The sequence below is a fragment of the Lissotriton helveticus genome, chromosome 2_1, assembly GCF_964261635.1.
Source record: "Lissotriton helveticus chromosome 2_1, aLisHel1.1, whole genome shotgun sequence".
Lineage (NCBI taxonomy): Eukaryota > Metazoa > Chordata > Amphibia > Caudata > Salamandridae > Lissotriton > Lissotriton helveticus.
The window spans coordinates 996589769-996613805 of record NC_136059.1 but is presented as its reverse complement, the minus strand read 5'-3'; the positions used below and the strand labels follow the sequence as shown (position 1 = coordinate 996613805).

The 24037-nt window shown below is 45.9% G+C and overlaps 1 protein-coding gene across 1 annotated transcript in view; it reads left to right on the top strand.

Annotated features, from left to right (window-relative positions):
• The window catches only part of ABHD17B (abhydrolase domain containing 17B, depalmitoylase), a 140942-nt gene that overhangs the window by 49207 nt on the left and 67698 nt on the right, over nucleotides 1–24037 (top strand). Inside the window, exon 2 of the mRNA XM_078675758.1 lies at nucleotides 1676–2147. Within this exon, the coding sequence (XP_078531884.1) occupies nucleotides 1681–2147 (467 nt within the window). The 5' untranslated portion in view covers nucleotides 1676–1680. The remainder of the gene's footprint in view (nucleotides 1–1675; nucleotides 2148–24037) is intronic.

Genomic DNA, 24037 nt, shown 5'->3' with positions numbered 1-24037 from the left:
CGAAACAGCGGGAGGGGGGTGCGGGAAGAAAGACAAGGACAACGGGACGGGGGACGGACCGAGGGAGAGGGGCAGCATACAACAACACGGGACCACGACCAGGTTAACAATGACGAAAAATATCAGTCTTAAAAAAAAAAAGTAAACGCCCACAATAGCCCACCTCTAAATGACGAAACAAAGGGGGCGGGGCTTCTAAAAAAAGACAAAACTCCCACGAATCTGCTCCCGCTAAGATTGACGCATCTCTCTTCCAATGGCTAGCCTCCATTTATGGAGCTAGCCAATGGAAGAGAGAGGCGGGTTAAAGCCCAGTACTGTAAAACAAAATTTCTCGGCTGCGCGACACTGCTTGCGCAGTGAACGCTAGGCCGAGCCCTAAAAAGGCTGATCATTCAGGTGCTCTAGAAATGAACCTTTAATGCTTTCCAGGCCACGAAAAGTCTCTGAAAACTTTTGTTCCCTGCCCTAGTGACAGACACTGCCTGATATTCGTACCGCCCTTTATCCTCTGCTCCAAATCTTTCAAACCTGCTGTTATACACAGCCACCCAAAGCATGGACTTGCATTAACACTGACAGGTGACCCACTTCATTGTATAACATATTGTATGTTTTATATTCTTTGCTCTTTTTTCCCCAGTTCTTTTCATAATGCAGAGTGAGAGCATTTCACAGCTCTTGGCAAGCTTAGTTCGTTAGCTTGATCGAGTATCGCACACGTATCAAACATGCTTGGTGACTACATGTGTTATTACCTTTTGTTCTTTGCTGTTTACCTAATCTCCCCGCATTATTACTACCAGTTACTGCACAGTATGTTGGCTTGCTCAATAAACAAGCCATACTACTTTTATGGAGTTTCAGTAACTTATATTACACAACTGCTCACCAAGCTAAATCTTGGAAGAACAAAAATATTAATCACATAGCCGAAACCTAATGCATTTACCAATGATCTTTTAACCCCTTCCACGCTCATGACGAGCTGGGCTCGTCATGCAGTAGCCTCCTGCTACGCTGATGACGAGCCCAGCTCGTCATGAATAATGGGGTTCATGGGTTTCCAGCACAGGGGAAAAATCCCCATAGCATTCAAAAGGTTAACCTTGAGTGTCATCGGCATCCAGCGAGTTGGAAGACCAAATAAAGAATCTTTTAACCTTAACAGAAATTTTAACCATTGAATGCACACAATGACTACACTTTTTGAAAAGACCAGGTTTTGATAAAGCCATTAAAATGGGATAACCACAACATGTTTGAACTATTTTCTTTGGAAAGTAAGTATTTTTATCAAGGTTTTATTGACAGTTTAGTAAGCTACTCGCTGAAATGCATATGCGATGTCTGTCGATTATTAGAACACTGTTGCTACACTGTAGGTATTGTTATACTGCTTGTGGTGGAAGCAGGATTGCACTGCAGTGAGCAAATGCGGACTTATTTGATAGACTTAATGTGGGTGTATTGAATGAAAATATTTCCTGGTAATACTCCTTACCTCTCTTGCTACTGGAATCCATACCTCTCTTGCTACTGGAATCATGGGTGTTTAGGTGTGTACATGAATGTTATATCTAACGTGTCGTCAGAAGGCTACTTCATTTGTTTGTATCTTTACTGCTGTGGGCCAGCCACTGGTTTATACCTTTCTTTTTTTTCCTTATTCCAGGAAAGATGAATAACCTTTCATTCAGTGAGCTGTGTTGCCTCTTCTGTTGTCCACCATGCCCAGGAAAGATTGCTTCCAAGTTGGCTTTTTTGCCCCCTGATCCAACATACACATTGATGTGTGATGAGAGTGGAACCCACTGGACCCTACATCTTTCAGAGCGAGCAGATTGGCAGTACTCGTCTAGAGAAAAGGATGCCATTGAGTGCTTTATGACTAGAACCAGCCGGGGTAACCGGATTGCTTGTATGTTTGTGCGTTGCTCCCCGAATGCCAAATATACTTTACTCTTCTCACATGGAAACGCGGTGGACTTGGGCCAAATGAGCAGCTTTTACATTGGGCTAGGTTCTCGGATTAATTGCAACATATTCTCTTATGATTATTCTGGATATGGAACAAGTTCTGGGAAACCAACCGAGAAGAATCTCTATGCTGACATTGATGCTGCTTGGGTGGCTTTGAGGACAAGGTAATGCTACATTCCACTTCTCTACTTTTTTTGTTTTTTTAGTACTGACTTGATGATGTATAGCATGTTCTCAAATGATTTATCTGGTTGGAGATGGAGACCTAGACTCCGGGATTTACTGACTTGAATTAATCTTTCCCTTTGCTTAGACTTTGCTTTGCGGTTACTCGCATAATATTTAGTAGTCCTGCCTAGACAACTGAAAATTAGAAACTACGTATCTTTGCCATGTTAGACTGTATTGCATGAGCATTTCATTTTTACACAAAGTGGTTTTGGACTTGATAATCTTCTCCAGTATTTAAATGAATGAAAAATCTAACCGTTGACCGCTGAGGTTTTTTGTTAAGCATTCCCCAATGCTTCCAGACCGGTAAGAACATACATGCTTTACATTTATGTTTTATCTCTATCACAGAAAATTAAGAAAAATAGAACCAAGGAAGAACAATAAGTAAGGAGGCTAGTTTAAAAAGTTGGTGAACAAAGAATTGGTATGCTGGCAGTGAATTAAGCATTGTCTTTGAGAGAAATGGAGAACAAGCGTTGTGATGGGGGGGGGGGGATTGATTGGTTGGTTGGTTGGTTGATTGATTTACGGGTGTAAGTGTTGGGGGGGGGGGAATAATAACTGGTACTGAAGCAATTGCGGGCAGAATACATAACGCTATCTGTGGCATATAATGGAGTTGGTAACAAAGGTTTCCAGTCATTTTGTCACTTCCTTTGGAAAGCGTTCCGTGTCGTTCCAGACCCTGGTGCATTTATCATTTAACAAGAATTTTTTTTATGGCAAATAATGGTGTAAAATTCCCGTCATACACATATTGGAGTAAATTCAGGCCTGGTTCCAATGTAGAAAGTCTGTTTAAAGGCTGGCTGCTGAAGAGCCAAACTCCTGTCCCGCATTCTCCAGCCATATTAGCGTTAGTGGATATATAACTGTTTGCCATATGTCCAATTGTTGTCTTTCAGCCGCAAACTCTGAAACTGAGTGTTTTTGAGTAAAGCTTTTAATGATGTGGAGATTAGAGGAGAGGGGTCATGCTGCATTTTTTAATAGGGGCATTCTTTTCTGTGATATGCGATATTTGTCAAATGTGCAGCAAATTTCGCTACTTCTGCACCTACATAATACAGTTTTTGCAGGTTATGGTGTTGTCTTTTCTTGACAATGGACCTAAAAGCCATATCCGGTCCGAAGGCTGGGTTTTCATGTAAGAGTCATGAACCACTGCAGTTGGTAGGTCCTGAACCACTCTGTTGGTAGGTCTTGTCAAGGCTTCTATCTCCCTTCAACTGCCCCGATCTCCTGACTAACACCCCACACCAACATTCTATTACACTATTTACTCTCTGCATTAGAGACACTAGCTCCGACTTACATGGAATGCAGGCTGGCCTGTTTGGTAAGTGAACTTAAGCTGGAAAGGAACATGCATTCTGTTCATTCAGGAAGTGAATGAGCAATAGAAATTCCTCTAAATCTTGTTTCTATCTTGACACATTTGCTGTCTGTTCAAGGACAGAGGTCAAATGTCAGTTTCTTTCTGCTAATTGATGCTTAGATGCTTATCCTATCCTAGATAATAGAGTTTACTTTTTATTCCCCTAGTGCAGTTTTTAGGTCTCGGCTGTTGAAAGCAGCGCGCATCCGAGAGCTTCTTGGAATCAATACAGATTCCGAAGCTCTCAGAGGCGGAGTTGAAGCCCTGCCCATCTTTTTAATTGGCTAGCGTCAGCTTCCATGCAAAACGCTGGCTTTTGATTGTCAAGGAGGCTTCTTAGTCCCTCGTTGCTGCTGCCTTGTCTCCTTTTGGCCCCATCCACGAGATTTTATCTTTTACTGGCAGCAGTTTTCAGGCTGTTTTTATTGCTTTTAAAAAATGCGCTGTCTGTCCATGTTGGGCCGTCCTCTGTGTGCATTAGTTTGCCTCCTGTGACTGCGAACACACACTCTTTCTCCTCTCCCCTGATGCTGTTGTCATCTCTCGGGAGCCACGGAACTCCAATTGCGCTGTGAGTGCATCCCATGGGCCTCCTCCCTCACCTGGCTCCATAGGGTGTTGCAACCAGGGCAGAGTGGCCCAGCCATGGTTGCAGGTGGTTTGCGACAGCTCCCGAGTAGGCATGGGTGTCTCTGTCGGCCCGAGGGGGCTCCGGGGCGTGGGTTTTGTGGAAGTGGGGAGCCAGCTGTTTGCGAGCACCCTACTTCCCTTCGTCTGTCCTGGAGGTGAAATTAGAGGTGCTGCCCTCTCCGTGTGGGGGGCGCCTGCTCCCAATAGCATTGCAGCATTTCGTCCCCAGCTCAAGTGGCATTGCCCAGGTCATCTAGGGGTCTAGCCAGCCGTGTCCCCCCCCGCCCCCCCACGCCCACATCGGATAATTCCAGATCTCCAGTTTCCGCTCACATCTCAAGCGCGCGGTGCAGCGCCTGCCAGCAACTGAGTTTGGCGGCCACATCTGCCCCTCACCCCCCCGGCCTCAGCAACAGAGTATAGGGCCTCATTCTCACCCCCACCCCTCCCAGGCCTCGGCAACAGGGTCTGGGCCTCAATTGTCCCCGCCTCGGGTGTAGGCAGCGTTGCGCAAATGTCTAAGAGCAGTTCAGATTGCCTGCAGCTTTCCGGCAATGGCTGTACTCCGATGCAGAGGAGGTGTGCTTATCTGCAATCCTCGGCTTTGTCCCACTTTGCGTGCCCTGCCCATGCGGTGGACCGCAGTGGGGGTGCCGTGGGGCTATTATTGCGAGCTATGTCCCGGGAGCCGGGTGGGGGGGGGGCGACAGACTCACGTCGGCACCGACCAGCGAGATGAGCAGAGGCAGGCATGGTCGGTTTTGTTGGTGTGAGGTGTGCTGAGCAGCCTTGGCTTTGTTCGGTCTTGGTGTCTCCTAAAACAGACTACAAAACTACAACGTCTAGAATACATCAGGTTATCAAATAAACCACTAGGATAAGAAACGTTTTGCACAGATTGCCTTGTGGAGAGTGGGCCTGCTATGTCACAAGTCTCCCAAACTCATAAACCGGGACCCAGCCTCTGGGGTTCACACCCCGTAGAAGTGCAAGTAGGCAAATTACCGGTCCTTCGGGCAGAAACAGAAGATGCCCCCTGGCTGAACTCGAACCACTCACTACATGCCACTGCAAAGTGTGCAAAAGGGCCTACTTTAGTTTGCAGAATTGTACGATACAACTCGCCACGCACTGGAAGCTCATCACTGAAAAGGGAAACAATGGAAAATGCATCTTTATTTTCAAATTGTTTTCCAATAATTACTCAAAACCATGTTAAGCTCCATCGCTTAAGTAATTAATATTCATCCATCTGTTTTCTGCTACTCTACCCGCTTCCCACAACGGGCTTCGCGACAAACGTGCAAATTGCATAAACAAAATACTAAGTAGTTTGCCACATCATTACTACAGCTCCCCTTGGCATTTCTCGGCCACATTATGCGCTGCTGTAAAAAGTAAACAGATGACATTACTGCCAGTTCGTGGAGTACGGAAAGTAAAATACAACAGATTTTACAGTGAATCATTAGAAACATGATGCTCTTCTCCTCCCAGCTAAATCTTACTGCCTTATCAACAAGGATACAGAAAAGGGGGTGGTGATGAACAGAGTGTCTGAATTAAGCAGACCACTCTTACCCAGTCCAAAGATCAGGGCTTGATCCATCACCGTTATTTATCTCACTGCCCCATCCCAGCTCAGAACCTATCAACAAGAGCAAATAATGCTAAGAAACTGGCGTCTTTCACTATTACTAGTTAGGGAGTGCAATTGTGAACATCAGGGTTTCCAGGTTAAGGAAGCACTCCACGCATATCTATTAAGTGCACACAGGCGATCTGTGCAAATACTCCCTACCGCATGTCTCGTTTGGCAGCCTCAACGAAAAGGAGCACAGACCACTCTAGAAAAAGCATTGAAAATGCAATACTGCTATGCTATACAATACCATTAGCAAAGCAATTGGCTTTAACTTAATCACAGGTGAGACCTATTGCATTTTCAATGCTTGTTTGGAAAGAGCTGTCTGGCAATCATTGTGAGACAAAAGACCTTAAGATGTCAGTTCCCCTTGCCTGTCTGATTAGTTACTGCTGCTACTACTCTGGTTAGGCGTCTAATCTTTCTACTATTTAGGGCTGCACCAAAAAGAAAGAGTCCCAGATTAAAATCATCGTATTGCTGCAAAACTGTATCCATCTGATCTACTTCATCACTATTTATGGTTCTTTTGAATCTATTTAAAGAGATGTGATTAAACAATTTCTGGTCTTTGTGAGCGGAGGCAGGTGCTAAGAACATAGCGGGAAGCAAAAAGTACACATAGCAAATCCCAGACCATCCGACAGGTAATTGGTAGTAACCCTTATTTCCACAAATAAAGTAGGTATTGTGGGAAGACAGAAAAGTGCTATTGTATGTTCCAGTAATATTTAAAACCGTGGTTCACCGTGGTTCAGTCACTTTTTCCCACAGGAATACTGCCAATACTGCTCACACAAAGTTCTGCTCGGGCTCTGGTTACAGCAATAACAGGAGGACCATTACTCTTAGCTGTTAGGTTTTCCCCAACACCCCATCTGGCGGAGGACGTTCCTCTGCGATATGCCTCCATTTCCCATACAGTTCCTTTGGCTTGGGGATCTCCATCATCTGGTTAACACACCGTTGAGCTGGGCATTGAGTCTACCCACATCAGCAAAAACCTTGTGACTTATTTCTGTGGCCCACAATAATGCAAACCAGGCTCTACAGTAACCATTATGTGAGAATGGCAAGGGAATAAAAGGTGTTACTCCCTTTTTCTGATGAGCTGGCATCTTTTCACGTACCCAACAGTTGGTAATGTTCGTAGCATTGTGGGTATGATGTCGCATTTGTATGAAAGTGTTATTGAGGTAAGACACCCAATGTTTCTGTTCATGGTAGGGAAGAGAAAAATAAAAAATTTCTGTGGGAACAGGAGTAGTAGCGGGCAATAGGGTTCGAGACTGAATAATTTTCTCCATTGTCCAAAAAACTGCTGCCAACATTATCAATAGTATGATCAGTGGCACCATACACAGAGTCTTGTCTTTGTTTCACAACTGCAACTTAGATCCCAATTTCTGCATTTCTCCTTCTCAGCATCGATACAATCATAGGTCGGAGAGAGATCCAGGCAACACTGAACATGTACTACAACATCCTCTGAACCTAGTTCAGCCGATTCTGTGATACCACCGTGCTACACTAATTGAAATCGGTCCTCCAGTATCTTTATCTGCTCCTTCCCTTCCTTGGTCGTAGATCGTACCTTGCTACTGAAGGTGTACTTTGATCAGGAAACAAAGTATCTTCATTCAGGGAAGCAACACTTTTCTGAGTTTGTAAGATATCTTTCAGATCGTTTCTGCCTTCTGGCTGGAGAAGAATTGCTGGGATTCTTTTGCAGTGGCTTCCATGTACCCGATGACGTCTGTTGGTGAAACGGACAGCAGTTTGGGTTGCCAGCAAAACTTGCTCGATGTTTTTCCAGCGAGGTTCTCGATTCTTAGAATGCTGGTAGTTTCTTAGGACCACAAACTCTCCAGGTTGGAGACTATGGCCCGGACCCTCTGATTTGTCTGGAATAGCTTCACACACCTGCTGATGAATCGGAAACAGTTTTTCAGTCAAGTTTCTAAGATAATCACTCAAAACAGGGTACTGTATTTCTTTAATCATATTTGGTCTTCGTGGTCCCCATACATTCATAGGCCTACCAAAGACTATCTCATAGGGAGAAAGTCCAACCTTACTATGTGGGATGGAAGGAACAGATAATAATGCTAGGGGCAAAGCATCTGGCCCTTTAAGGCCTGTTGTTGCTTGGATTTTAGCTAGTTTGAGTTTCAGTGTGGCATTGTATCTACCAAACCCACTGCCTGAGGATAATTAGCAGCATGAAACTTCTGTTTTACCCCTAAACCTTTTATTAGGTACTCTATTATCTGGCCAGTAAAGTGGGGGCCATTGTCACTCCATAAAATTCTACAAACTCCGAAACGAGGGACGAATTCTTTTAACCGAATTTTAGCTGTTGTCAAGGCTGTGTTGTCTATGGTGGGCTAGGCTTGTACCCACTTACTGAAAGAACAGACTACAACTAATACATACTTTAGATTGTTACGGTGCTCCAATTGGATGTAGTCCATTTGGAGTTTTCCAAATAAACGGATTATCCCAGACTGGATCTAATTGGGAAATAATGTTCTTGGCACTAACGTGAGCAGGTCCATGAGCCATAGTTACATAAGGCAATACATAGGCAAAGGGCAATTTCCATTTCAACATATCTTTTGATCTCCAACATCCTTCATCATCTAACTCTCCTTCCTTTTGCCATTCTGCCCTTACTTGTTCAGTTGCTGATTGCTGTATATCCTTAATCTCTGTATACATGTATTCCCATCCTTCAGCTTGGGATCGTAGTACATAGATTTTGCTTGTGAGTACACTTGCAGTTTCTCGTGCAATTTCGTCAGCATAAGCATTTCCTTGTCCCACTTTGTCTGTAACTTTCTTGTGGGCTCTACAGTTGGTAATAGCTAAACTCGTTGGCCATGTCAAAGCAGAAGGAAGACAATTTACCAATTGACCATGTTGTATTTTAGAGCCATGGAGGATTAGGAATCCCTGTTCCTGCCAGAGCTTGCCAAAGTTGTGTGCCACACCAAATCCATACTGACTATCTGTATACATGTTTAAACTTTTTTTTTTTAGGGATATTTTTTTTTATAGGTACACAACAATACAATCATGCAAGCAAGAAAGCACGCACCCATAACCCCCCTCCGCCCGCCCCTAATTCACATATTCCTGACAAAATTAACTCCAATCCGACATCAATTGCATTATTGTATTGTGATCTAAAAAACATCCTATTGCATCATTGTATTGTGATCTAAAAAACATCCTAAGCAAACCTATCTCATTTGTGCACTTGTAAGTACGCCGGTCAGCACCGACGCCTCCACCCTCACAGCCCCCCATCCAAACCATGATAGGAGCGCCATCTGGACCAGACCTTTCGGAACTTCCTCGGGCCCCCCCTAGCCTAATAGGTCACTCTCTCGGTGGCCATGTACATGTCTAGTCCTCTCCTCCATTCCTCTAGTTCCTGGGCGGTCGGGCCCCCCAGTGTTTTGCTATGTCCCTCTTCGCCACCACTAGGGCCAACATCAGGAAGATCAGTAGGGGTCTAGACAGATCTACGTCATTCGTCATCCCCAATAGGGCCAGCCTGGGCTCCGGGTGCACTGATGTCCCCAAAACCTCACTCAATTCCCTAAAGATGGCAATCCAGTATCGTTTTATCACATTGCAGGTCCACACAAGGTGGTAAAAATCCCCGTCCTCTCGGAGGCCCCTGAGGCAGCTCTTGTCTGTCGCCCTCCCCATTTCATAGAGCCGCACTCTATCGTAGTATGTTCTGTGGGGCATATTAAATTGGATAAGGCGCATCCTGGATTTAATTGCGACATCCCTTGGGTGCATTAACACTATGTCCCAGTCAAGGTCATCCATTTCTCCCACCTCCGATTCCCACGTCTGTCTAAGTTTCGATAGGTCTCCCAGCATGTTATTGGTTAGGGTTTTGTATGTGAGTGAGACCGTCTTCCCTTGAACTTGTTCTTGCAATAGTCGTCCCTCCAGTGGCGCATATTCTGGGAGCTTGGTTATTTGGATGTTTTGGGCTCGCCAGGCATGTCGTAGCTGTGCATATTCGAATAATTGTGAGTGGTGCAAACCAAATTCCGTTTTCAATGCCATGAAGGATTTTAGGGCCCCTTTGGAGATCACATCGTCTATAGTGGAGATGCCTATGTCGTCCCATCTTTGAAAGCCTTTCAGTTTGCTCAGTTCCGTTAACCACTTGCAGTGCCATAGCGGCATCTGCCGTGTGGGAGTCTTCTCCCACCCAGTGCGCTTTGTAGCCTTATACCACGAGTTTAGGGTAAGGACCGTCGCCGGAAGAAGCGGCTCCCGTCGGTTGCCCCCATAGAGATAGTATAGTAAGTTTCGGATGGACAATTTGTACCTTTCAAGGGCATAAGTAGGGTGATCTGCCGGGGCATGCAACCAATCGTTTATCCGGGCCAGATGCTCTGCCCAATAATAGGCTTCCAAGTTCGGAAGCGATATCCCCCCCGCTGTATTGGTGTCTCTGAAGGGTGGTTAGTTCTACTCTAGGTTGTTTACCCAACCAGAGGAAGGCCCTCAGGTCCGCGTGTATTCTGGAGAATACATTGGTCGGGAGTGTGTAGTATTCGTTCTGTAGGGCATAGCTACTTGGGTAGGATAATCATCTTATACAGGGCCGCTCGGCCCAAAAGAGTGAGGGGGAGTTGTCTCCATCGGTCCATGTCCGCAATGGAATTCATACATGTTTACTCTTAATCCCTGACTAAGTTCGCAAGCTCTCAAGAGCGCAATGAGTTCAGCTGCTAGGCAGGATTTTGTGGGATACGGGCTGTTTCCACCACATTCTGTAATGTAGTTATGGCATAGGATGCAGAGGTAGTGCCATCAGATAGATCTATTATTCCCGTAGTTTGTTCTTCTGTGAGAAAAATACAGTCATGCAAATCATGAGCTTGTTCTGCTGGCAACACTGTAGCTGGGTTCAATGTCCAGTATCTCTTAAGTGTGATATGAGGTGCCAAAAGCGTGAGTTTGTATCCTGTGAGTCTAGCGCTAGTCAAGTGTCGTGTCTTAGTCTGATTCAGGAGTCATCCACAGAATGTGGTACCATGACCATAAGCTTGTTACTCAACACTATTCCCTCAGATTGCCGTATAGAAATCGCTGTGGCGGCAACCGCTCTGAGATAAGCTGGAAGTCCTCTGGCCACTGGGTCTAATACAGCTGAGAAATAAGAACAGAGACGATGCTTATTACCATATGGCTGTGTCAAAACTGACAATGCGCATCCTTCTCCGTGTACATCTAATATGAAAGGCTTTGCATAGTCTGGAGTGCTTAACACTGGAGCAGAACAAAGGGATGTGCAAAGCTGCTGATATGCTTCCTTACATTCATATGTCCATGGTAGAGGAGAGGGAGTGTCTTTAGTAACGAGACAAAATAGGTTTGATGATCAGGGAGAAATTTGGGATCCACTGTCTACAGTAGGATGTAATTCCAATAAGTGCCCCGACTTCTTTTTGGGTACTTGGAATAGGAATTTATAGGATAGTTTGAATCCTGTCTTAAGTCAGTGTGACCTTCCTTAGACAAGAGGTGACCTAAATAAGTGACCTCAGATTGACAATAGTACAGCTTATTCTTAGAGACTTTATGTCCCTTGACAGCAAGGTGCTGTAAAAGAGAGAGTGGCCTCTTTACAATGCTTAACTGTCTGCAGCTAGAAAAATGTCACCGTCATATTGCACTAATATAACTCCTGGTGGCAAAAGAAGTTCATCCAACTGTCGCTTAAGTGCCTGACTGTAAATGCTAGGGCTTTCTGTCTAGCCTTGTGGAGCCCTACAGAATCTAAAAGAGTGACCTCGTAATGAAAACCCAAAAAGAGATCTATTGTTTTCATGTATAGGAATAGAGAAAAAGGCATTTTTGAGATCGATAACTGAGAATACCGTTGCTGTAGGTGGGATTAATGTTCACAAAGTCGTAATATCAGAGATGACAGGATATTGAGGGATCACTATTTTGTTGACCTCTCTCAAATCGATCACAAATCTGTAAGTCTTATCCCTTGTTCCATCGCCTCTTTTAGAATCGGGAGAATGGGGCTATTGCATACATTAGAGGAAACTTCCTCAACAACTCCTGTACGTATCATGTCGTCAATGATAGATATCAATGCATCCTCACCTTCTTTTGATATTTTATATTGTGGGACCCTTCATAAGGAATCATCCTCTCGGACCTGTATATGTGCTGGGGAAATGTCCATTCTTCCCACTTCTGTGTCAGCAGTAGCCCAAACACATGAAGGGACAGAATCAAGATCCGAACATAAAGAAAAATTATGTTGTTTAGGCAATGTCTTTTCCCCAAAAATAACTTGTACTCCAGATGAGGAACAATGTATAGTAGCATAGAAATATTTCAAAAGATCAAGTCCCATCAGATTATCTGGAGAATGAGGGGGGAAGTCAAAAAGGGGCTGTAGTGATGAAAATCTCAACCTGCAAAGGTAGTTTGTGGGACACAGGGCTAGGAGTTGGTGTTCCATCAAACCCTATTGATGTGATAATTGGGCCAGACAAGGGTGTCCCAGGGACCAGTGTGAGATATCGCACTACGTGTTGCCCCTGTATCCATTAAACATTTCTGATCCTGCCCAAGTATGGTAGCTGTGATATAGGGCCCTGACTGATCTACAGGTATCTCAACTGGTCCTCCTCGCCTTACGCTGTTGTAGGCAAAATGTGTTCCCACAGTTTTCTCTGATGCCCAATCCTCCAAAGAATATTGATTATTTCGTTGAACAAAATAGTTTCCTGGCCTATTCCTCTCTGGAGCTTCAACCTGCTGTGGCTTCTGTCGGAGAATTGAAGTTCCTCGAGTACTATTCACTTGTCCCCTTCCTCTCCACCAGCAGCTAAAACAGGACATTCAGAACGACAATGTCCTTTCTCTTTGCAATAAGCACACAGATCCAGCTCTAATGGAGTTTATCTACGCAGTGACCCTACTGGAGGCACTTGTCTATTATTCTGACCATAATTTTGGCCACGGCCTCGACCTTGGGGTCCATAGGCCTGGACCGTCATCTTAGTTTTCAATTCTTTTAGTTTTCCTTCTTTTCATTCTTGCTCAGTGGTAACCTGATTCTGGTAATACTGAGCCATATCTAATATAGCTTTCGGAGTCACTGAAGCCCATGTGCTCTCAGAATTCTGTAAGCAAACCGATATCTCAGGAAGCAAATTTCCCACAAATCTATCTACAAATAAATGTGCACCCGTAGGTGTAGATGTATCTTGCCCACTAAAATCATGGAACACTTCCTCAAAGCGAGTAAAGAAATCAGGGACGGCCTCTCCCTGTTTTTGTTTACAAGCAGTAAGGAATGCCCAATCTATTTTCCTAGCTGGAATCATCGTTTTTATGTAAGTAAGTCTATTACCAGGAAGATCCAGTATGAGCTGACTAGGTTTCTGACCAGGTTTCCAATCTCTATCCGCTGTTATTATGGCAGACCAATCTCCTCCCAAATCAACCGCATTATCCTGTTTCCGGGTATGTCACCACGTATCTGGTGGCCAGATCAAACCCCAAAAAATATCAATATCTGCTAAAGTCATGATACAAAAATCAATGGTGGCCTGTACATCATAAAATCCTCTAGGATTTTTCCATATGTCTGGTAGGGAGGCTTTCAAAGTGAGTACATCTGTTCTTTTCCAGGGTGTAATTATACAAAAAATGTACTCTAGCATTAGCACTATTTGGGTCATCATTATCTGCATTGCCTCTTCCAGGAATGAACTGTGGCGCAGCTTTCCTCATAGTTCTTATTTGGGGAGAGGAAGAGTTCATTATGATATCCAATTATTGTTGTTATGGCAGCATTAACTCTACTCGCAGGGAAGCCCCTATCTGATATTGTCGATTTAATAGCTCTAACATCATCTGTGCCATTCTGTCCTGTAGACCTCTCCCATTGAACCATAAATTGGTGACAAAGCTTATTTATGAGACAAAGGAGCGCGCCTTCAGAAACATCCTGTATGTGATCAATCATTTCTCCTACCTCCATTTTTAGATCACTCAACCAATTTAATACCATCAAGCTTATTGCATCCTGACGAAACTGAGCTACAGTAGAATGAAGAACTTGAGGGGTCAGAACAGATACAGGAGGTACAGGATCATCGGTCATTTCAGGTGCAGTAGCCTGAGGTGGAGGCACAGACCCCTGGGATGGGAGTGCAGTAGCCTGGGTTGGAGGGTGTAAGGAATATACCGGTACTGTTTGGAAAATAGGGAGCTGGGCAACCATTGGGCAGAGGGGGAGTCGGGGGCACAAGGGGGGTGACATTTGGGAGTCCAGGGGGAAGAGGGTTAAAGGACACATATGGGGGTGGGGGTCGTTAAATCAGCAACCCATCAATATCGGAGTCCACATCTTCTTGGTGGACCTGAACTGCTACAGATGGTCTAACTATATATTCTTTAGATGTTAGTAACCTATGCTCTCTATCTAAACATTCCTTTTTCTCCTGAACTTCTTATCCTTCAATACCTTATACTTCTGATACTGTTGTCCTTGAGCTGCCGCTCCTTCACTTCTTTCCTCCACATACGCAAACTGTCAAACCTAGCTGGCCTAACTTTCTTTAAAAACAATTGTTTCTCTAAATACTCGAGTATGTGAGGGTCCATGGTTCCCTCTGATGGCCATTGTAACTGGGGATCCCCTTTTGTATATTTGTTCCATAATGTACTATACATGATGGGACAAATACCATATTTGATGTACACCTCAAAATTCGGCGTACCTTCTAGTCGCGCCGGCTGACTTGCTTCCAAAATGCATTTGTTAAAAAAAAACATGAAACCCACAGTGCATACATCAGCTGTGCAGCCTTCAATGTCTCCATTTTAGATTTGTTACTTAATGTTTATGTATGTGTGATGTCCAGTATAGAACCAGGCTGAAATCAGAGGCACACCATATTTACCATTGCTAAAAGGGTTTGTCATGCTGATGACATTTGTAAAGACCCAACTAAGGCTCGTAATATCACACCTAGAATAGACAAAAAGTACAAAGCTACACCTTCAAGCTCTATATACATTAAGGATCCATTAACACTAGACTCTTTAGTGGTAGCAAATGCTAGAAAAAGAGCAAATTCCCAAACCACTGGGAATGCCCCTCCACCAGACTAGGAATAAAAATGAATTTAATCGTTTGGCCAAAGGGTAGCAGCGCAATCAGCAAACCAATGGAGGAAAGCTCGCCAGGATAGAGCACACTGGGATGAGATGCAGGGGATCTTCCAGCATCTCTCACAAGAGTTTAACTGCTTCCATGCTCATGACGGAGCCGCTCCGTCATGAGCCTCGGTTGAGCTGTGCTCATGACGGAGCAGTTCAGTCATGGCCCGCTCGGCACGCCTGCGCGGCGTGAATTCCGCGCCTGCGCTGGACGTTCCATTGAGCGAGTGGGGCCATGACGGAACAGCGCGGTGACGTAGCGGCTCAGTCACGAGCATGCGAGCGCCGCTGGGCCCCCCCTCCCCCCTAGCGCTGCGGCGGAATTGCCGGCGCAGCGAAGGGGTTAAAAAGAGAGGACAAGAATTGGCTACAGAAGAAAACTAATTTCAAACAATTTCGTTAAATGTGCCCTTGATGCTGTGGACACTGCAAGTAGAAGCATCAAACCCAGCAATTTACTTTGTAGACATGCTTGGCTTGAGGTGTCTAGGTTTTAAACCAGAATTCCAACAGGCTGTTCTTAATTTACCTTATCATCATCATCAGCTTTATTCGGTTTTTGCAAAGAAAACCATAAAAGTCAAACCATCACAATTAAAAAACACATCAAATGCATCACAAAACAGTACAGTACAGTACATCCATTACGGCCCCATAAAATACAAAGTTAATAACTAGAACTATGTTCAAAACAAGTTCATAAATAAAAGATCTCATCTCGCCACAGTATCCAAGATTTCCCCTTGATAGGTTCATCACAACTGGACCTGAACCTAACGACCTGATCCTAACTGCAGCCCAAAACAAGCATTTACAATGCAATGGTTTCGCCTTTGGAAAAGTTAGAGCTATTGGCATTGTAAATGACAAAATGTGTATTTATGTGTTGGTTTTGAAAACAGATAAATAAATGGCATTGTCATTTACATTGCCATTAGCTTAATCTCTCGCAAATGTGAGACCTATTGTACCCTACGGCCGGACGAGCTCAGCAGACCGCAATTACAGCCACACACCCAGAGCCACACACACACACACACACCCAGAGCCACACACACACACACACACCCAGAGCCACACACACACACACACCCAGAGCCACACACACACACACACCCAGAGCCACACACACACACACACCCAGACACACACACACACCCAGACACACACACACACACACACACACACACACACACACCCAGAGCCAGCCACACACACACACACCCAGAGCCAGCCACACACACACACCCAGAGCCACACACACACACACACACACACGCACACACACCCACCCACCCAGAGCCACACACACACACCCAGAGCCACACACACTGAGGGGATAAGTGCCAGCCGGCAGGGTTTAGCAGTAGGAATTAACCCAGTGGGCTTCGAGCCTCATGGTTGGAATATGGGTCAAAGGTCCCTTCCGGGCATGTCCAGAACTGCAAGTCAACAGGCACTTGCTGTGTCAGACCTATCAAGCACTTTAACTGATCTCCGGCCCCGTTAGTGCATATAGTGTACACCCAGGGGGATCGTTTAGTCATTTAGATGGGGGGGTCGCTGGAACCGAGATTTCCCCAACAATCAGTTGCATTGAAATGGCAAAATGGATGAAAACACTAATCAATTTAAAAGGCTTCTCTGCACCACACAAGATCCATCCAGTTCTTTGTTTGTTGTTGGCTTTTTTTTGAGTGAGAGGGAAGAGGAAAGGTGGGTGTCACATTTCAAACACCCTCCCTGGAGGGAGTGTATGAAAGCTCTTCAAAGTTTAACAAGGACCTGTATCCATGCCATAAGGGCTGCTAATCTGAGTGGAAACCACACTACAGACACTGCTAGGCCGACAGGAGGCCCCTGGACTCAACTACACAAACCAGAATCCATTTAGAGGGAGGGGGGGGGGGGGTCACACCACAAACTCCCTCCCTTGAGGGGGTTATACAAGCTCTGCAAGTATAATAGAGACCACAGACATTGCTAGCCCGACTGGAGGCCCCTTGACCCAACTACACACAACAGATTCCATTTATTAGGGGGATGTCGCACCCCAAACACCTCACCCTTGCGTATATTCTGTGGAGGAGCACAACTCTATAACTGGAAGAGCTGCAGAACTGTGAGCCCAGAATACTGGGTTCTAATCACTGATTCAGCACCCAGAGAAATACTAAAATGCGCGAGTCTGGGCAAATGACATTACCTTCCTGTGCTCTACATTATAAAATGTACATCGTTCTGTAAATATGTGAAGAATGACAGCTACTGATCCGAATATCTCTTGCCACCCCTTATCTCACAGGTCGCTTTCCGTGATCAGCTCTCAACCAGACACACCACACTTTCCTGACTCTCCTGTTACAATAACAATATTTTCTGTAACGAGCCCTAATGCTCCTCCGAGCCAGGTGTGGGCTTATATTGAATAACTGGAATAAAAAAAAATGTTTCAGCGCCATCTGCCTCAGGGGCGGGGTAGGTGCCAGGGCGTAGTTTCCCTTGGTGCAGCAGGTGCAGTGGCACTAGGGCTAAGCGGTGCCCCACTGAACCCTGATTATTGCTGTATTCTTCATTTCAAACGGCGGCCTGGGGGCATGATACTCTTGCCAGGCCACTGTGAAGTGCTGGGTGACCTGGCAACATCAATGTTTTGCTATTCCTGTCTCGTGTACTGACAATTGCCTGTAAGGCGTTCTGATACCCGCAAGGGTCTTGTTTGCGCTATACAAAACCTTCCAAATAAAAAAAAAATACAAGAATCAACCGGCGGCGGTCAACACCTCCCCCCAATCCCCCCCCACTGCCTCCTCCCGCTCCCCCCTCCACCCCCCCCCCCACCCCCTCCTCCCCCTCCCTCTCTCCTTGTGGTCACGACCGGTCAGGCCACGGTCTTTTTCCCTCCTTTAAAAGTCAAACATGGCTCTGATCTGTGGGCTTTCGTGCTGCTGCGTCTGCATCCAACGACAGCGCATGCCCTGGCATAGAAGCATACTGCCCTCCATTAATGACCCCCATCCCCCCGACCCCACGTCTACCCGCTCCTCACTCAGGTTCACCAAATGATAGGTGCAAAAATGCCTTTTTGTAGACACCCTTCAGTCACGGCGCACGGAAGCGCAAGGCTGGTGCAACATTTCTTAGCATCAGTGTGAAACGGCCAGGCGCTGGTGTACTTATGGTGATGCTGCCCTCGGCGGGGGCGAAGCTACCATTGGTGCAGCGGGCGCATTGGCACCGGGGCCAGAGGTGCCCCACTGAACCCTGACAATTGCTGTATTTTACTGCCCCAGAAGCGTGTCCCTGGGCGCAGGCCACGCCTGCCGCTCCGCGGGCCCTCGGGCCAGGGCGCAGAGGACGCGGCCTCTCGCATTAGAGGCAGCCGGCGAGCTCTCACCTTGAAAGCTGACGTAGTAAATGAAATTGTAACCGGAATCGATGCCGCAAAGACGGAACTTCCTCTCCACAGCGGACGTCCGTAAAGTTCAGTGCGGGGTCCCTCAGGGCACCTCCCTTTCCCCCCTTTTATTTAATCTTTATATTGCTCCTCTTATTTTTTCCCTGCAACAAATGGAGGTCGCCGTGTTTAATTACGCGGACGATCTCCAGCTTGTTTTTGACCTGTCTTCTTCTCCCTCCTCTGCTTCTAACTTTCAATCTATTATGCTTTATATCCGGGACTGGATGAGCCACAACCACCTTAAACTCAACCCTGACAAGACAGAGTTGGTGTTGACAGGTGGTTCATCCAGCCCCTGGACTCCTCTGTTTTGGCCCCCTTCTCTTGGACCCTCCCCGACTCCTGCTACCTCAGTTAAAACCCTTGGCATAAAAATTAATTCCCAACTGTCCCTTCACTCCCAGGTTGGCTCTGTGGTTTCTGCTTCTTTTCTTGCACTGCGTACTATACGCAGGGTGTCCCGTTTCTTTTCCTTTTCTGCCCTCAAACTTATCATTCTGGCCATGGTGGTGTCCCGCCTGGACTATGGTAACGCACTATATGCGGGGATCCCTGCATATAGTTTACGGCGTCTCCAACTCATACAGAACCAGGCGGCCCGCCTGGTCTTTAACCTCCCGAAATTTCACCACTCTACCCCCCTCCTGAAGTCTCTACACTGGCTGCCTGTACGAGCCCGGGTCCAATTTCAGATCGCTTCCATCGCCTTCCTTGCTCGTCTAGGTTCAGCCCCAGCCTTTATCTCTTCTGAGATTACCCCTTATGTTCCGTGTAGAGAGCTCCGTTCATCCTCCCAGGCCCTTCTTATGGTTCCACGTTTCCGAACAAAGAAGTGGGGAGGCTCTAAATTTTCCACTCTGGCCCCGTCCCAGTGGAACTCTCTTCCTTTGGAAATTCGATCCCTCACCTTGTACCCACAATTCCGGAAACAACTCAAGGCCCACCTATTCAAGAAGTCCTTTGAATAATCTCTAACGGCCCCCTGCCTCTTTTTTTCTCCTCGGTAGTCTGTTAGTTGTAGCGCCAAGAAACCGCTGGTGTACGCGCGCTTTTACAAATAATTTTAAACTCAAACTCAAACTCCCTGACTTAAAAGGCCTTTAAATGATTAATACAGAAACTCTTTAGCAGCCATCACCCGCGGCTGTTCGTGAGGGTCCCCGAGGCGGAACGAAGACCTTGGAGCTTAAGTCTCGTTCGTCGGCCCCATGGAGGTCGACCGGTCTCAGCTCCTCCGGGAAGCCCTACAGCTTGCTGGGAACACGAAGAGGGCGGGTCGGCAATGAAAATACATCTCTTGGAACAAAGAAAGTCGGTCCTAGTTGCAAGGGAGCGCCTTATGGCGCGTCACACAGGAGACGTTCTGTTTATCCAAAGGCACTTCGTATGATTGCATTTTTTTAGCCTTTGATTCCACCATCAGACACTGCTGGAAAGACTAATGTTATATTTTACTTAAACCATGACACGAGACAGACAGATCCAGTCGCTGCGTTCATTCCTCACTGCCAGCCTCCTCATAGCTGTAGGAGAACAGAGTGCAAACAGAGACTCCATTCACCAATGCCACTCTGTTGAGAGGACTGTTGACCCCAATTATAACGGGCACACGGACAGCGGGAGGGGGGGCGGGAACGGACAGCGGGAGGAGGGGGGGTCGGGAACGGGATAAAAACAAAAGGAAACTGCCACTCATTCCCTCCTAGATTTATTCCCCTCCCTTAACAAACAAGGACACCAAGTTTCTAGCTTGTACAAATTAATGCGTCCGCAAGCGTCCTCCCTAAATGCACCCATCCAACGATACTGGGACTCATTCTCCTCCGTACCGAACTCGGACACAATTTGGTCCAGAACGTGGGAATCCACCACCCGCCACAAAATATGCCCTACACTGTCTCAAACCAAGTTCTGGCTTCTGCATAAAGCATTCTGGACTCCCAGGAGGTTGTTTCTTCACAAAATCAAGGACGATGACACGTGTTGGAACTGCTCAGGGGTGGGAGGAGATCTGGAGCACTTAGTCTTCAAATGCCCCAGTGTTATCTCGTATTGGGACAAGATCTTTGGTTTCGTGAAGGAAGTCCTCCATATTACTCTACCAAGAGAATTCTCGTCGCTTGTACTAGGTTTTGCCAAAGCCGTCTCTCTCAATGAAAACGATAAAGCCCTACTGGACCTGCTGCTGACGGCTGGGGTTAAAATCATACTTAACAACTGGAAAAGCACGAACAAAGCTTCCTTTCCTCACTGGTTGAACTGGGTATCGTACTTGAGAGGTGCTGACAATATATCCTTGACCTCCACTCCGTGGAGACCCCCATCGAGGAAAATCTGGTCCTCGCTAGACGCTCATTTTGATGCATACAAACCTCCTTGAATCTTGCCTACAAGGTCCTAAAGCGTGTCATCACACAATGTTTCATTCTGATTGTTAGCCAGTCTATGTTTTTGTACTTTCTTAACCACAGAGTGATGACTCCAGCTCCCACATGTGCTACAGGTTTGGGATACGAAAATGTTCATCTTATGTAGCCTCTGCGATAGTGGGGTGGTGCCTACCTCCATCAAGGTCAGGCTATACATGACACCAGTTATCATCGGAATGTATGTGGTCATTTTAAGGGGAATTTTATGTGACATGTTGGACTCATTGTTTTATGGACTCAATTGCATTATTGGTACCAACTTTCTGTATTCCTAGCCATGTGACTGTAACTATTCGTACTGAACCGACTATTCCTGTACTGTTGATTCTCTTTGCAGCTCCTAATAAAAATCTTTTGAACTAAAAAAAAAAACAAAAGGAAACAGAAAAAAGACATTAAGAGTGAAAACGTCAAAATACGTAAACATACAAAGGGAAAAAACATTTATAAAGAAAATGCTCCTTACCTGATCGCTTCGTGGAAACTTAAATCTTGCAGCCAACTCCAACATAGACACTTCCAAAAAGAACAAAACAGGCCACACAAAAAAAAAAAATAACACACACCCACCGCCGAGATGACGCGCACAGAGAGGAGGAGAGGGGAAAAATTGCGGGAACGCCCACGAATCTGGTCCGGCCTTGACGGACAGATCCGGCTTCCAATGGCTAGCCTCCATTTATGGAGCTAGCCAATGGGAGCCGGGGGACGTTCCCATAGCCCATATTGTAAACATTAGATTTCGCCTGCGCGAACTGCTTGCGCAGTAACGCCAGGCGAAACCTAAAAAGCGAATAAGGTATAATTTATTTATTTATTTATTCAAAGTTTTATATAGCGCGAACAAGATCCTTACAGATATCAGAGCGCTTCACAGAGACAGGGGCAAGGGCAACAGGAATGAACAAAATAATGGGAGCAATATAGTGGTCAATAAACATAGAGTAACATAGATAACAATAATGTACAGAAACATATCAAAACCTATCAAAATACAGTCAGGTAAACAAGTCATATAAATCCAACAAAGAGTAGCATATATTGGTCGATAGGACGAGAGTAGCGTAGTAGTGCCCCTCTAGGTAGTAGGATAGTGCCAAAGGGCAGGGTGATCAGAGATACAGCGCGATGCAGAGACTCAGTTCCAGTCTCTGTAATGTTCAGGAGATCTTGGCCAGAAGGATTCTCTTCACCTCTTTCTTGAAGAGTGCAGTGGAGGAGATAAGCCTCGTTTCCGGAGGGAGCGCATTCCAGATCCTGGGTGCCATTCCTGAGAAGGAGCGCTTGTATGTTTTTTCTTTCCGGAATCTACTAGGTTTCAGAAGTAGATTTTTTGTACTACGATTGGATCTCGACCCTCCTGATATAGACAACTTTTGCGCGAGGTAGTTGGGTGCTTTGTGGTGCACCGCCGAGTGTGTCATTATTGCAATTTTTAGTTGAATTCTGGCTTCAAAAGGCAGCCATTTTAGAGATTTTAAGTCTGGGGAAATATGCGAATGTTTTCTCGAGCCAGTAATGAGTCTCGCAGCAGCGTTCAGGGAGGCTCTTAGGGGTGCTGTTGTGGATAGCGGGAGTCCGCTGAGGGCCACAATTCCGTAGTCTATGCGAGGGATGACTAAAGCTTGTACAGCAGTTTGGAAGTCTTTGGCAGGGAGGAAGGGTTTGAGTTTCCTCAGTGTGTTGATATGGAAATTGGCCCCTTTTGTGGCTATGCTAATGTGCTGTTGCATGTTGAGCTTGGCGTCAACTGTGATGCCTAGGGATTTCGCTGAGTCCACAATAGTAGGTTGGACATTGAGTGCTGTTAGGTTATTGAGCCACGTTTGGGTGGTGGAAGTTTTCGCCGGGGGTGAGATGAGTAGGAACTCAGTTTTCAGCGCATTTAGTTTGAGGTGATTAACGGCCAGCCAGGATTGAGTGTTGCTAAGTGTGGAATTCAGTAGTTTGATATCTTCCGGGGATTGTAGCTTTAGGTAAAGTTGTGTGTCATCGGCGTACATATGGAATTGAACATTGGATGCTTGGAGCAAGGTGGCGAGTGGTTCCATGATGAGGTTGAACAGTGTGGGGGAGAGGCAGGATCCTTGTGGGACACCTAGGTCTGCAGGCACTGGTTTAGATAGCACATTGTCGATCTTGAACTTCTGCGACCGGTTATGAAGGAAAGAAGCAAACCATTTGAGAACAGTTCCCGAGAGACCCATTCTAGTGCTTAGCAGCTCCAATAAGTTCTCATGTTTGACCGTGTCAAAAGCTGACGATAGGTCAAGAAGGATGAGGAGACGGGAATCATTGCGGTCAAGGATTTGGAGGGCGTCATCAATTATGTGTGTCATAGCTGTTTCCGTGCTATGTTTCGCTCGGAAGCCTGATTGGTGAGTGTTGAGAAGGTCAAATTGGTCAATGTGTTTTGTTAGTTGGATTTGGACACATTTCTCCAGCAGTTTGGCCAGGGTGGGGATATTGGTGATAGGCCGGTAGTTGTTCAGGTCAGACGGATCAGCTGTGGGTTTCTTGAGTATAGGTGTGACTTGCCCCACCTTGAGGGAGTCTGGGATGAGACCTTGTTGAAGAGAGCTGTTGATGATTTTGGTCCAAAGAGGGAGGAGCAAGGGGGTGAAGTCTTTTAACGCATTAGCAGGTAGGGGGTCTGTGAGGTGATTAGAGGGCTTCAGGGTGCAGAGTAGTTTGTATATATCTTCTTCCGTGTAGCTGTCGAAGTGCAGCCATGATGCATTGTTTTTAGGTTGAATGTTGGACATTCTGGTGTGATTGGGGAATCGGCTTAAGTCCATGACGAGGTCATTTCTTATGTTGTCGGTCTTTTGCTTAAAGAAAGCAGAGAAGGCTTCACAGTGTGGGGTGTCGCTTGTTGCTTTGTTTGATTGTAAGGGTTGTGCCTTTGTTTGAGTCTTGATTAGTTCGAACAGTTTCCTTGGCCTGTTTTTTGCTTGGTCCAGTAGACTGCTAAAGAAGTCAGACTTTGTGCGCTTTATTTTCCTGAAATAGTCATTTCTCTTTTTTTTAAGCGTCTTTAGATG